Source organism: Oreochromis aureus, linkage group 3 (genome assembly GCF_013358895.1).
Source record: "Oreochromis aureus strain Israel breed Guangdong linkage group 3, ZZ_aureus, whole genome shotgun sequence".
In the NCBI taxonomy this organism is placed as follows: Eukaryota; Metazoa; Chordata; class Actinopteri; order Cichliformes; family Cichlidae; genus Oreochromis; species Oreochromis aureus.
In genome coordinates this window covers 86,682,701-86,697,235 of record NC_052944.1, presented here as the reverse complement: position 1 = coordinate 86,697,235, position 14,535 = coordinate 86,682,701, and the positions used below count along the sequence as shown (strand labels likewise).

At 41.0% G+C, this 14,535-nt stretch overlaps 1 protein-coding gene across 1 annotated transcript in view; it reads left to right on the top strand.

Moving 5' to 3' along the window:
• Window positions 1-13,604, top strand: part of LOC116311793 (nuclear factor 7, brain-like) — a 42,850-nt gene extending 29,246 nt beyond the window's left edge. The window contains exon 5 of the mRNA XM_039608331.1: window positions 12,241-13,604. Within this exon, the coding sequence (XP_039464265.1) occupies window positions 12,241-12,557 (317 nt within the window). The 3' untranslated portion in view covers window positions 12,558-13,604. The remainder of the gene's footprint in view (window positions 1-12,240) is intronic.
• Window positions 13,605-14,535: the final 931 nt, after the last annotated feature.

The following is a 14,535-nucleotide window of genomic DNA, read 5'->3' as shown; positions in this document are numbered from 1 at the left end:
AGCAAAACTAAAGATAAATCAACAAACAGCACGGCTACAAGGCTGAACTAACTCAACAAGTAACAGTTGAAGCACAGTTACTGCTGACCAACAAGATCCTGAATCTCCTCTTTCGGTCTGCACAGTGTTGTCTCAAGCTACAGTTGTCCCCAACCAACACAACTTGTCTTAACGTAGGAGCTTCTAATGCAGTATTTCTCTTTTGACTTCTTATAAAGGGGTGGGACTTAATTTTCCTCACCAACAGGAAGTTAGAATTGACTGATTCAGCCAATCAGACTACAGTTTGAGGAAAATTACTGACAAGAGACTTAACATGAGAGGAAAGAGTAGGTAATTCTAGGAAAGGTGAGCTGGATGTTAGCACCTGGAGAGGCTGAAATGATAAACCTGTCGATAGATCTTCAGTTGGGCAATGAGCTGATGGAGGCAGGCACTCTAGCCAGCCGGGACTTATCGGAGGACACGCCTCCAACCATCTGCCTAGAAAGAGGGGTGGGGGGAGAGATAGATGAATGTATGAATTACATTAACTGATGAGCTTCTAATTCATTATTGCTCTCTTGACGTCTTACAAAGGGGTGGGATTTCATTTTCCTCTCCAATAGGAAGTTAGAATTGACGGACTGATGGAGGCAGGTATTCTAGCCAGCCAGTACTTATTGGAGGGCACGCCTCTACCAATCTGCCTAGAAAGAGGGTTGGGGGGGAGCAGTGGAGGAATATATGGATTACTGACAGCATTGCCTACATATGCCTACATATTTTTCTCTTGAACCCAAAAGCATCTGGGTACATCAAAATATATTTAAAAAAATCTGACAGCATTGCCTACTTTAGCAGTTTCTTCTCTTGTGTTTAACAGAGGCCACTCCCTGCTGCTCTGTGGGCAAAGTTACACATCACACTGTGTCATATGGGCACTTTGTTAGCTGTGGATAATTCATTGCTCATTCATTAAATGACCCATTTCTCCAAATATAAAAGACAATCATTACAAAATATTTCAGAAGGTTTGTGTGTTTCATCTGATTAGGTGTATATTTGAGATGTGGACTCATTTAAATCTAAACTTTAGAACATATTTTTCTCTTGAACCCAAAAGCATCTGGGTACATCAAAATATATTTAAAAAGATCTCAGAAAACATTTCATCTTAAGACACTTTTTCACTCAGAGGATGTTTCCCAACACTTCAGACGAGGATGACGTAGAGATAAGATTGACCCTTGTAAAAACAGGGTGGGTCATGTTCAGGAGCTGAAACTCCTAAACCCTTCATCCAGTTTAAGTGTGGATACCCTCAAATGCAGCTGTGAGTCTAGATGTCTGTGTCCATTATATAACTATAATTGAAATGTGTTTCAGTAAGCAGGTAAAAAAAACTAAACCTCACAGTTTCAAAATAAATATGGACCCAACTGTGCATTATTGAGCCATAAAAGCATGTCAATAATTAATGTGGACTTCTGTATGTCACACACTCCCATCTGTTTATGTGTATGTGAGAAAGAGAGTGAGTGTGAGGGGATGAGCCGAAGGAGAGCTGCTCAGACTTTGTCCTTTTTGAAAGGAAACGGTCAACATTAGCTACCACGCCAGCGACGCCACAAACAGCTGAGGATCTTCACACCAGCCAGTGAGTACAAACTGGGAGACCTGGTGGGTGGGAAGACAGTCCTAACATTTACTGCCAGTTTGTCTTTATTGACCTGGCTCTGTTCACTCTGAGCAGATATCTGTCTCCAGCCTCACCTGTGACATCATAACAGGGCCATTATTTATGTACAAGGTAAAAAATGGTTGTTCAGATATAAATGAGGCTGGCACTTAAACACCACTGCTTAAGGCAACAAGAATTTTATGATTTATCAATGTTAATGGAAATGTTTCATTGTTAGTGTGATCGGCTCCAGCTGTGCTTACTCTGTGGACTTTGTTAAAGTCACTCCAGGAAGTATTCAGAACTACTGGTACGATGTTACAAGCTGTATCCCAATTCAGGGTTTGCATTCTTCAAGGCCGCATTTGAAGGCCTTTCAAGTTACACACTATGAAAGGCAGCAACAAGTTTAACCCTTTAAAACCGGTCGGAGCGGGCACGCTCTGTTTTGCGTAACTATTTTTAAATCCCGGTAGCTCTGCAACCACGTAAGCTAGAGCAATAATTTTTTTTACATATGAAACCAGAGAAGTTGTACTTATATCTTATGCCATCAGCTTGTCCTAGGTCACGGTTTTCTTCCACATATAGCTTTGCAAAAACTGCATAAAAAGCGCTTGCAGCAACAAAAACATAATATTCCAGAAACACGTTTTGCCGATCCGATCAGCTGTTCATAACACTCCCTACGTTGAAATAGAAGTCAGCGCGAACTTTCACATGTCCGCCATTACCTGCCCGAAACCGGAAGTGACGTCATTTTCGCGGAAATGTACTTTTTTTACTGTCAGGGCCTCAGAGCCTATACTAGTGTTTTTAAAAGTTATCTTTGACTTTATGACTTTCTGTGTCGTTTCTGGGATGCTTAGAACTCGAATTGCACTGCTGGAAATAGTTTATTTTGATGCATATGCTGCTTTTTTGCAAAATTGCACTACAATATTTATTTTCGTTTTTCCTGCAGTATATAAAAATTGGTGTATTTCAAAAGTAAAACTATGAAGACACTTCAAATAAATTTCCTGTGGTGGGAAACTAGTTTGTGCAACTTTTTTGTATTTACAGTTTTGAGGGATAAGCTGCTTAAATTTCTCTAACTAGAAATATATGTTAAAAAAACAAAAACAATTTTCAATTTTTTTGTAGTTTATTGCACTTTTTTGCAATTTATGTAATTACTATGCACTTAATGCATACATATTATTAAAATGTGGGCTATAATGGTTGTATTGATGTATATCAACTTGAAATGCTCCCAAAATTGGCACTACAGCATGTAAAAATATAATATAAGCTCTGGCGGACTTGGTTCTATGGTAGGTCTTAAAGGGTTAATATTCAGAAACCTAAAGTATGTATCAGCAGCAGAATGAACCTAAAATAAATGTTTGTTTCAGTTCTATGAAGCTTTGAGTATTTTGGATTAGTAGTATTGCTGTATTTGTTGCATCATATTGCTGTAATTGTTTATATGCTTTATATATTCTGAGGTAAGTTGATCTATAGTGTTACATCATATTCTATAAGAATGTTATGTGTTTGTAGACTTTCTGCCAGTTTGACCCATTTAGCAGAAGTCAGCCTGTTTAAGGCTCTGATATCTATTCTGTATAACTTAAAGCAGTTATGATTTTCGCACCCATTAAAGGGATATTTAATAGATCAGTCTACTCTTCATTTTATCAGAAACAATTATCACAGCTCGCACATTTTCTTTTTACACATATATGTAAGCATTCAGACAGATTTAGTAATGCCAACATTACGTAGACCGCAAAGGCTGGGTCCTCTGAAGGAAGCAGACCCTGAATTGGGATACAGCCACAGTCCTCACTGAGGTTTTCATGTAGGTCATTTGTGGGATGGGCCGCCCAGCATTTCCTGATTTTGTTTTTTAAAGTACTGATGATGTCATGTCTGACATCAGCAGGTAAAACCAAAAGGAGTTTTTCTCCCCCATAGGAAGGATTCCAGCGTTGCTGCCTCTTTCTGTTGTTACTGTTTATATGATTATTGGGTTAATTGATTATAATAAAGATTTATTTTGTGTTAATCACCTCTGCCTGGCGTCCTTTTCATTCCAATCTGGATCCAATTGTTACTGTCCCCCACCCTCTTCGTCTAGCCTTCATGTGGGGACAGTAACAGCCACGATAGGTGAAACTGGGGCGCCCATGCCACACCCATGTTTCTGCCTGTAGAACTGACCCTTCTATGTGAAGTAGGTGGAATGAAGACACAGTTCCAAAAGCAAACACGCTTGGTCGATGCTGAGAGTGATCCTGTTGCTGAGGTTGGGGTCATCCTGTAATCTCTTACGAACTACCTCCAACGCTTCCATGACTGGGATGCAAGTGAAGAGAGATAGAACGTCGTACGAGACCATGGTTTCATCTGCCTCCATAATGACATCTCTCACCTTCCCCACAAAATCCAATCTGTTCTGGATGTGGTGTTCAGAGCTCCCCACCAGCAGGTTGAGGATCGAAGCCAGAAACTTGGAGATGTTCTAGCTGACCGAGTTGATCATTACACAATCGGTCTAAAAGGTGCACCTTGTTTGTGCATCTTTGGTAAACCATACAGACTTGATGTAGATTCCCCTGGGTACAGCCTGTGGTACAAGGTCCGGTCAATAGCCTTATCTTGTTCAAACTGCTTCAGACAGTCTATCACCTTCTTCCTGTAACCTCATCCTGGGTCTCGTTTCAGGGGCTCATAAGTATTTTCGTCACAGAGTAGTGACAAAATCTTCTCATGATAGTCTTTCTGGTTTATCAAAACTGTGCACCTACCCTTGTCTGCCGGAAGGATGATAATGTTGTTGTCATCACTAAGTGATGCGAGTGCCTTCCTCTCCTCCATGGTGATGTTGGATGCTGGGGGCTTTGCATTGCTGAGACAGGCCGAAACTTTCGTCCGTAGTTGCTCTGTTTCCATTTCTGCAATATTGTTGTTTCTAAATTGCTGTTTCTCTGGCTGTGATCAGTCCAATATAGTTATGCAAATTCTCATGATCATTGATCAACAGCCACTGATCAAAACCCACTGATCAATGGCCATGAGTACCATTGACAGAGAGTTGGGGAAGGGCTGCAATCACAGCACTGTAAGATGCTATGTATATGTAATTATTGATTAGGTTGTTTAATATTTCCACTAAATACTATTTAGAATATCAGAATAGGGAGGATGGTGTAGGTTTAAATTTATTATATTGATACATACCAACAAGACAGTGTACCTCACTGTCTCAACATTGTTTGTTTTTATTCAAAGGCTTTATGGATTTTCCTCTAATACCTGGTGAGCCGGTCTCCAGTCAAAATGCACGGGCCGATTTTTTGTCCGAGTCCAGCCCTGCCTGTACTTGTGAATAGATTGCGGAGTCCTGGCATGTCGAGTTAGTTCTCCTGTGTTGTGCCATACACTTAGCCAGAGGTTGTTGGTTTCCTATTGTCGATCACAGTTATGACAATTTGCATATTAATGATCAAGAAACTGACATCACAACTAGAGATGGCACGATAACCCTTTGTCTGATACCGATATCATAAATTTGGATATCTGCCGATACTGATATGAATCCAATATAGTTTATTTTATAATCAATAAAACAGTTTTTTAATGTCTTGTATGGGCTCAAAATGTGGTCATAAATATTTTGTACTTGTAAATCAGGATTTGTATGTGTAAAAAGAATTTGTGTGTGTGTAAAAAAGATTTGTGTGTGGACGAATTTTGACCCTATTTTTCTTCCTTTCATCTGATTGGTCAATGTCATGTCAATCACAAATGTAACAATCCAATCAGAGAACAGATGGGTTTGGCTGCGGAGGGCGCTTTTTGAACTGCAGGTCCTTGAAGGAATAAATGCCCTCTTACATGCTAACCTAGCGTTTTCCTTCATCACCACGAAGGACAACAGTCTGTGGTCGTCCGAGTTTGGTGATTTTTGTGTCACAGGTCTACGTGCTTAATACAGGGACTTCCACAGCCTTTTTTAACAGCGCTGCGGACCGCGCGGGGGGGGGGGAGCAGTGTTTTGAAAATGACAGTCTACACTACAAAGCTTTCTTCGTTATGAATTAGCATACACGTTTTTATTGAACATTTGAAGAACTAGCAAAAAAAACAGAAACTCTTGTAGAGGACATAAAGTCAGAGATAGAAATGACAAGAAGCAAGTTCATCTAGTACAGGTAGAGCTGCTGCAAAAACCCACAGAGCCCAGCAGCCAGCTGCTGAAAGTTAGGGGACCTAGCTTCTATCGGATATTTATATAGAGATCCTCCAGCTTCAAAGTGTATTACCCTTCAGGGACCTGCAGTTCAAAAAGGCGCCCCTCTGACAGCCAAACTCATCTGTTCTCTGATTGGATTGTTACATTTGTGATTGACATGACATTGACCAAGCAGATGAAAGGAAGAAAAATAGGGTCAAAATTCGTACTTGTAACTTGTAGAGATTCACACGTTTTTGTTTTTTTTGGCTAAGTCCACGCACAAGTCTTTTTTACGCACACACAAATTCTTTTTACACATACAAATCCTGATTTACAAGTACAAAATATTTATGACCACATTTTGAGCCCATAGTCTTGCTGCATTTTGTACAAGTTCATACTAAAATAAAAGCAAATCAAAACACATCTATTATACTTGTATGCAAAAAAATACACTAAACCCAAAACATTTTGAGGTTAAGCAGTACTGATCTTTTTATTTAAACTATTAGCATAATTTTAAATCTAAGTATTTAAAGAAATATTGAAGAGTAATGTAAAATGCAAATTTATGCAGATTTCAAAAACTCCTTGGTTCTGAAAAAAAAGTGCAATATCAGAACATAAAAAACCTTTTATATTCAACAACTTAAAAAAAGTTGGGGTTGTAGAATGGACCTTTTCACATTTACAGCTCAACATAAATAGACATCCAGAATGACAGCAGTGCAAATAAATGCAAACACGGCTTCATGACACTCCTCTTTTATCAAGATGGATGTCAGTGTACGCCGTTTCCATCACATTTAACCTGAGCCTGAATTTTGTGTCATTTCTATACAAAACTTAACACAAACATGATTTTTTTTTTTTTTTTTTTTTTTAACCACAAAACTGTTTAGCCGTGTGTCATGCCGGGGTGGGTGTCCCTGACAGAATGGACAAACAGTATCCCACATTTTTGATTTTTAGTTCACAAACACTTCTTACAGCGACTAACTACTCCTAAAACTTTGGAGGTTTTAGCTCTATATACAGTAACGTTACAGTAGGATAAAAATAATTATCAGGCAAAATGTACTTCGTTTGTTAAAATAACCCCATCCGATACCACATGAGAATATATAAATATATACCTTTCTTTTGTAACCCTCAAACTGAATGGTAATGTAACGATACTCATTTTTCACTTTATCACAAAACTAAAACAGTACTTCCACATGTAATTGTCTATAATGGAGGCTGAGTACACTAGATCTGCACTCCATGGTTGCTTGCGGCGCAGGGGGAGCGAGTTTTGTGAGGGATGCCTACATTGGCACGACACCTGGTTTGGCAACACGTAGCAAGGCTCCAAATTTTTTCAGTGTAAAGTAACTCCAGACTGCTGACAGGTCTTGCACACAACAGCCTCTTTATCATGTGACACATACTGCTCAGATGTGCTAAGGTCACTACCTGGGTTACACCATGTTGCAGGTTTTGTGAGGTGCTTGTGTGATATTTAATGGATCAGATTATATTTTTTTTCTCCCCGATATCGGAATCGATAATTTAGGTCAGGATCAGACCAATAACAATAATGTATATCGGATTGGTCCATTCTTATTGTGAAATGTGATATTTAGAATCCACATATACCAGTATCATTTCCTAAATACTGCCAATACAAAGAAAGACAGAAGAATTTTAGGCAAAATTTTAAAGATAAAAAACATTTTAGAGGTGTCACCAGTGAGAGATGAACTGGCATTTGTGTGTCATGAATCTGTGTTGTGAGGGGCGCTGCTCTTGTGGCGACCTGCAGCAGGTGTTTATTGGTGTTTTGCTTTTTTTCTTTTCTTTTTAACTCTGTTCTTAACCGTGTTAACTTTTAAGTGAACGGTTTCCTTGATTCATGTCTTTTGTGGTTTTTGCTGAGATGCAGATCTTTTACACCTTATTTTTATTGTCGGTGGCAATGCTCACCTGGAGTCATTCACTCTCAATTACTTACATGCGTGAGGAACTACGTGGATTACGGTGATCCTGTTTTTCTTACGTACGATTCTTCTAATGTGTTAAAGACGGTGAGTTAGCGAACCCAGACGCGGACCTCTCATTAAAGTTGAACAATGTCTTTATTTACAGTGAAGCAAAACCAGTCCACAGTTATCCACAGTGCAAGTCCTTTCAGTGATCCTCTCTCGTTCTCCCCTCGTGATACGTGCTAGAGCATTGGTGTCCATAAAACTCCCAAAAATCAGCAAAGTCGCTCCTTCCGTCTCTCCATCTCGTTTGCTCCTGGGAACAGGCAAAAACAAACACAATTAGCCTCCCTTCGCTATCTACACTGTTTTTACCACTCTCTGCGCTAGAGTCACTACCCGGCTTGGTGCAATACTCCAGCGCTGTCTGTCACTCAGCTACACCATTAAATAGTCCTGCCAACGATGGTGGATAATTGACAGCAGCTGGCGAGGAATCGGTCGCAGGTGAGGCAGCTCAGAGCGGCAGCACTTCCAGGTCGGAGGTCTCTCGTTGCTACATGACCGCGTAACAATCGCAGCGGAGCCGGAGAAAAAACAGTGAGAGAGAGGAGAACACACACACACAGCCAGGTCGACCGGTCAGGGCACCGTCCGACCATGACATAATGCTTGGATGGATATTACTCTTGGAGGATTTATTTGCCCAGTTAAAGACTAACTTTGAAAAGCCCCTGGGCTCGAGAAAACGCGGAAAGAAAGACGGGGTGCATCAGTGTGTAAGGAAAGTCTTGAGGAAGAATCGTGTTCCTCTGCCCTCTATGATCCTGGCTAATGCCCAATTTCGTAGGAACAAGATTGATGCACTAAAAGGGAATGTGCTTCATCTATGGGAATACAGTGAGGCTCGTCTGATGGTGCTTACCGAGACGTGGCTGACCGATATAGACAGTGACACTTCACTGCAAATCAGTGGCTTTGGGACCCCTGTCAGACTGGATTGGAACTGTGGAGTAATACACAAATCTCATGGAGGAGGGGTATGTTTGTATATCAACCAGGGCTGGTGTAATAATTTTACTCTGCGGGAAGGGTTGTGTCGTCCTGACATTGAGCTCTTGTCAGTATCTTTCATACCGTTTTACTTACCAAGAGAATTCCCTAAAATTTTTGTCACTGTTGTTTACACTCATCTCAAAGCTGATGTTAGAGTTGCCGCTGACGCCATTTCTAAAGTGGTACACAATCTGCAGTCCCTCTCTCCGGATGGTCCTAATTTTGTTCTTGGTGATTTTAACAACTGTAATCTTAAGAAATCACTGAACAATTTCTTTCAATGTGTCCCCCGTCCTACAAGGCGTAATGGAACTCTGGATTTGTGTTATGGACCAATTAAGGGGGCAAAAAAGTCTGTGGCTGGACCTGCACTAGGTTCTTCGGATCACAAAGATGTTCATCTCCTCCCTGCTTATAGACCTGTGATGGGAGGGAGAAGACCTGTGTGAAGCGGGCTAATGTCTGGACAAAAGACAGTTGTGTTGCCCTTCAGGGGTGTTTTGATTGCACTGAGTGGTCCCCGTGGTGTGTAGCTACATCTCTAAAGAGCTAAAGCTAAAGACTCTGTGATTCCATCTAGAGAATTTAAGACTTTCCCCAATAACCAACCGTGACTTTCTAAAGACATCAACAATTTGATTCTTTAAAGGTGAATTGCTTTTAACGAGGGAGCCGTTTCCACTGTTAAAACATTGAGGAAGGAGGTGAGGGCTGCAATAAAGAACGTTAAGATGAGGTATAAAATTAAGATTGAGGTAGAACTCAGTAGAAACAACCTCAAGAGAGCTTGGCAGTGCATGAAAATTTACTCAGTTAACGTTTTAAAATGCAAAAGTGGAATCTAGAATACATAATAGCAGAGTCCATATCACTGCTATGTGATTACACAATGTGATTACAGTGACAAAAATCAAATTTTCCTTTACACTAGAGTACAGTTAAGTTATGAATTAAATGAATAATGTTATGGTAAAATATGGAAGTATAAGTTGTGTCCCCTTTCTTTCAATATTTCTTATTCCTTTCTTTTACTTTTCTCTCATTTCAGGTGAATCTGATAAACAACAACAGTCTGCTTTGAACAGCTACAGGAGAGAAAAGTGGAAAACTCCAACACTGCTGCTTCAAGCTGCTGACGCTCCACACACTGAATGTGAGTTTGAGCAAAAACACGACTCAAAGGAAGTTTCAGTGAAGGTCGTAGAGGAGGAGGGAGCCAGGACTGACTGTACTTCCTGTCTGCTGTTTTCAGCTTCACTCACAGACTCAATGGCTTCCAGATCAGAGGAGGATCTCTGCTGTTCGGTCTGTCAGGAGGTCTTCATAGATCCTGTTCTTCTGTCATGTAGCCACAGCTTCTGCAAAGACTGTCTGAAGAGATGGTGGAGAGAGAGACCAACACATGAGTGTCCGCTTTGTAAGAAAATATCAGAGTATGATCCACCTTTAAACCTGGACTTACAGAACCTGTGTGAGTCATTCTTACAGGAGAGAGATCAGAGAGCTTCAGAGGCTCTCTGCAGTCTGCACTCTGAGAAACTCAAACTCTTCTGTCTGGACCATCAGCAGCCAGTGTGTCTCGTCTGCAGAGACTCAGAAAATCACACCAATCACAGATTCAGACCCATCGATGAAGCTGCACAACAACACAAGAAGGAACTTCAGGAAACTCTGGAGCCCTTAAAGAAGAAGTTAAAGGTTTGTGAAGAGGATGAAGTGAAGTTTCATCAAACAGCAAAACACATTAAGGTCCAGGCCCGACACACAGAGAGGCAGATTAAGGAGCAGTTTAAGAAGCTTCACCAGTTTCTAGCAGAGGAAGAGGAGGCCAGGCTGGCTGCACTGAGGGAGGAAGGGGAGCAGAAGAGTGGGATGATGAAGGAGAAGATGGAGGCTCTGAGCAGAGAGATAGCAGCTCTTTCAGACACAGTCAGAGCCACAGAGGAGGAGCTGAGAGCTGAAGACGTCTCATTCCTGCACAACTACAAGGCTGCAGTGGAAAGAGTCCAGCGCTGCCCCCTGCTGGATGATCCACAGCTGCCCTCAGGAGCTCTGATAGACCAGGCCAAACACCTGGGCAACCTGACCTTCAACATCTGGAACAACATGAAGGACATGGTTTCCTACACTCCTCTCATTCTGGACCCAAACACTGCTCATCCAGACCTCTTCCTGTCTGAAGATCTGACCAGTGTGAGACGACGAGGAGAGAGGCAGCAGCTTCCTGATAATCCAGAGAGGATTGATTATTCCTGCTCTGTCCTGGGCTCTGAGAGCTTTAACTCAGGGACTCACAGCTGGGATGTCGAGGTTGGTGATAATCAGTGTTGGTCAAGTTACTTGAAAAAAGTAATCAGTTACTAATTACTGATTACTTCCCCCAAAAAGTAATCCCGTTACTTTACTGATTACTTATTTTCAAAAGTAATCGATTACTTAGTTACTTAGTTACTTAGTTACTTTTTAAAAACACGATTTACAACCTGAATAGGTGATAAAGCGATAGATCTTTCAGCCCAATTCTACTTTTTCTGCATAATCCATCATACAAAATGTAATCAAATGGAAAAGTCTCTTTTTAAAACTTGTTTTATTAGTTTTAATCTTTTAACTTTATGCATCAAGCAAAAATTAAATTATATGCAACATTCTCTGACTGGAAGAAATTTGTTTAACATTTAAACCTATTTTCTGCACATTCCAGCACATAAAATAAAATATTTTTTTGTGTTTACACTCACTCTTTCAAATAGATGCAAGTAAAACACAGCAGAAAATAAATAAAATCAAAGACTAGCGGTCCTGTTGCTCTATTTTCACCTGTAAAGCAGGACTGGGGTAGGCGGAGGAGGTTTACCCTGGTGCAGGTGTGCCGCAGCGGTCAGTGGAAGAATCCATGAGTTTCTCTGTGAATTTCACATTACGTCGTAGTACACTCGGTGCTTGCTTGGAAGTTTAGGGTTTTTTCGCTGTAAAAAGAAGTTTTCTTCCCACGCACAACGGACACTAATGTTTTTGTCACTTTTATGGAATCAAACTCAAAATAAGGTCAGTACTTCCACGCTTTAAACGCTGCATGCTACACTCTGTCCCGCACTCGATATATTATGATCTGCAGACAGCTGTTGTCACGAACGTCGCACTCGCTTACGTCACTGTCATGAGACGTTCTCGCAAAAATCACGGTTTTAGTAACGCAGTAACGCAGCGTTCCTACGTGAAAGTAACGGTAATCTAATTACCGTTTTTGCAATAGTAATCCCTTACATTACTCGTTACTTGAAAAAAGTAATCAGATTACAGTAACGCGTTTACAGGGTGGGGACTAGGTGTGTTAGCAGAGTCTGTGCAGAGGAAGGGAAGTGTACGGTCTGGATTATGGGGAATAGGGTTCTATGAAGGTAAATACTCATCATTTTCACCATCAGCTCCACCCACTGATCTCTCAGTAGAGAAGAAGCTCCAGAGGATCAGAGTGAATCTGGACTGGAACAGAGGAAAGCTGTCGTTCTCTGATCCTGATACTAACACACACATACACACCTTCACACACACTTTCACTCACAGGATGTTTCCATACATTTGGTCTGGTAAATTGAACGTGTTGCCATTGAAGGTGTCAGTGTCAGTGGAGCAGATGAGTTGAGGATGATGATATTTCTAATGTTGTTTCCTGTCAGTGAATTGAAGTTTTTAAACTGCAGCTTGGTTTCTTTCTGTTCCCAAAGCTTCACAAACAAGTGTAAAAATCACTAAAAAAGTGTCATAATTCAGCCACATGATGTGTCAGATGACATGGAGTAGAGAGTTTGAAGTTCTCTTTGGTCACCCTTGTTATTACACCTGAGACGGAGTAATAGCCTCAACATCCAGTGTTATAAGAGATTTATAGTGCTAAAGCTAAAGCACTCTTTTCTTTGTATACTTTGGCTAATAGTAGCTTTACTTAAAAATGTATAAATGAAATACAATATGAGAATATAATGGTAAATTATATAATGGTGAGTCTAATAATAACCCTTTCACTATAATGCCTGGGTAGAAACGGCCTTGAGAGAAATGAGGGTGTGTGCAGCGAATAAAAAATGACAACACACTCTGATATCTGAATACCTAACTCCTATGGCATGTTACATTAGGTAATAAAAAGGAATTGTATTGGGTAAATTGCCATTGACAAACAGTTTCAAAGAGAAAATGTGTTTGGATTAATGCCCTAATGAAATATAAATGTGTTGGAATTTCTATATTAATAACAGAAAGAAAATGTAAATAGGTATTGCAATGAAATAACCTTAATTAAAAGCAGGTGAAAGGTCAGGGAGGTAAACAGATGTTACTGGATGACTAGATATAGGTGGAGATGGTGGAGTCTTGATAGAGCATAAATTGAGGAGCACAGAGGCATCTTTGTCAGTCTCCTGCATCCTCAAAGATGAGCAGTTAAAGGACTGAAGTTCCCCGTTGGAAATTCCAGCAGAGATACCGAAGTGACTGACGGCTGCTCCAATCTGTAGACTTACAAATTGGACTTGGCTCTATCTTTGCTCATCTTCATCGTTGCCATGTTGGATTATAATTCTGTGAAAGATTTGGATTTCCATTATTCTCCGCGTGGATGGACAGCTTCTACTTTTTGTTTGTATGTATTGTCTTAGGGTCTATTTTACTTTTCTTTTTTTTTTTTTTGCCTGTCCTATTTGGTTCATTTGCCAGCAGAATTATTGTCTAAAGGCAAAGAAAGATGCCCAATGGATTTACTTTACCAAATGGACCATCCCAGCCTTGCCGTATTGGTCTATTTGATTCACCTTTGCTTTTATTGTTTATTTGATTTGATTTTCACTTGCTAAATACGGGACAGACTTGACTGGGGAAAAGAAAAGGGAGAAAGAAAGAGGGAAAGAAAAACAGCGGGGAAATAGAATGGTGATAAAGGGCAAAAAACAAAAACCAACAAAATAAGCAGACAAAAAATACATATATCAATCACCTGGATCACCTGTTGAGAAAGAAAAAAGAGAAAACAAGCAAAAAAAAGAGCAATATAATAAACAACATCATGGCGATGATCTATGTGAATATAACAGTAAATACTAAATATTAAATATTATTGTGCAGCACGTAGGATCAACTGCGCACAGTGTGCTTTGAGGTAGGAGCCAAAAGGGGTGTAGTTTGTGTGTGTGAGTCCCCGTGTGTACACCTGTGAGCAAGAGCACGCTTGTATTTGAAAGGTTCCTTTATGTAATGATCTGCTAGAGGGTGTGGGGAGGCACAGCCCCGTCCTCCAGGGCATGAAGCAGGTATGGAGGAGATCAAAGCTCCAGACATCCAGAGGCCCTCAGAGCAAATGACCAAGGAAGACCAACAGAGGGGCAGCCGCGCCACTATCCTGGAAAGAGCTGAGGAGGGCCCCAGATGAGGGGTCACTCAGCAGCCATGGAGCAGAAGCCAGGGGGGGTTGCAATGACGTGCCTGTGAGCTCCGCCGGCAGCCAGCTGTGCCAGAGTGACCGAGCCCCAGGCTGAGAGGCCAAGGGCACCCCACCCCCGCAGGGGCCCAAGCGAGCCCCAGGCTCCAGGCCCTGACAAGCAGCCACCAGGAGTGAGCCCATGCGTACC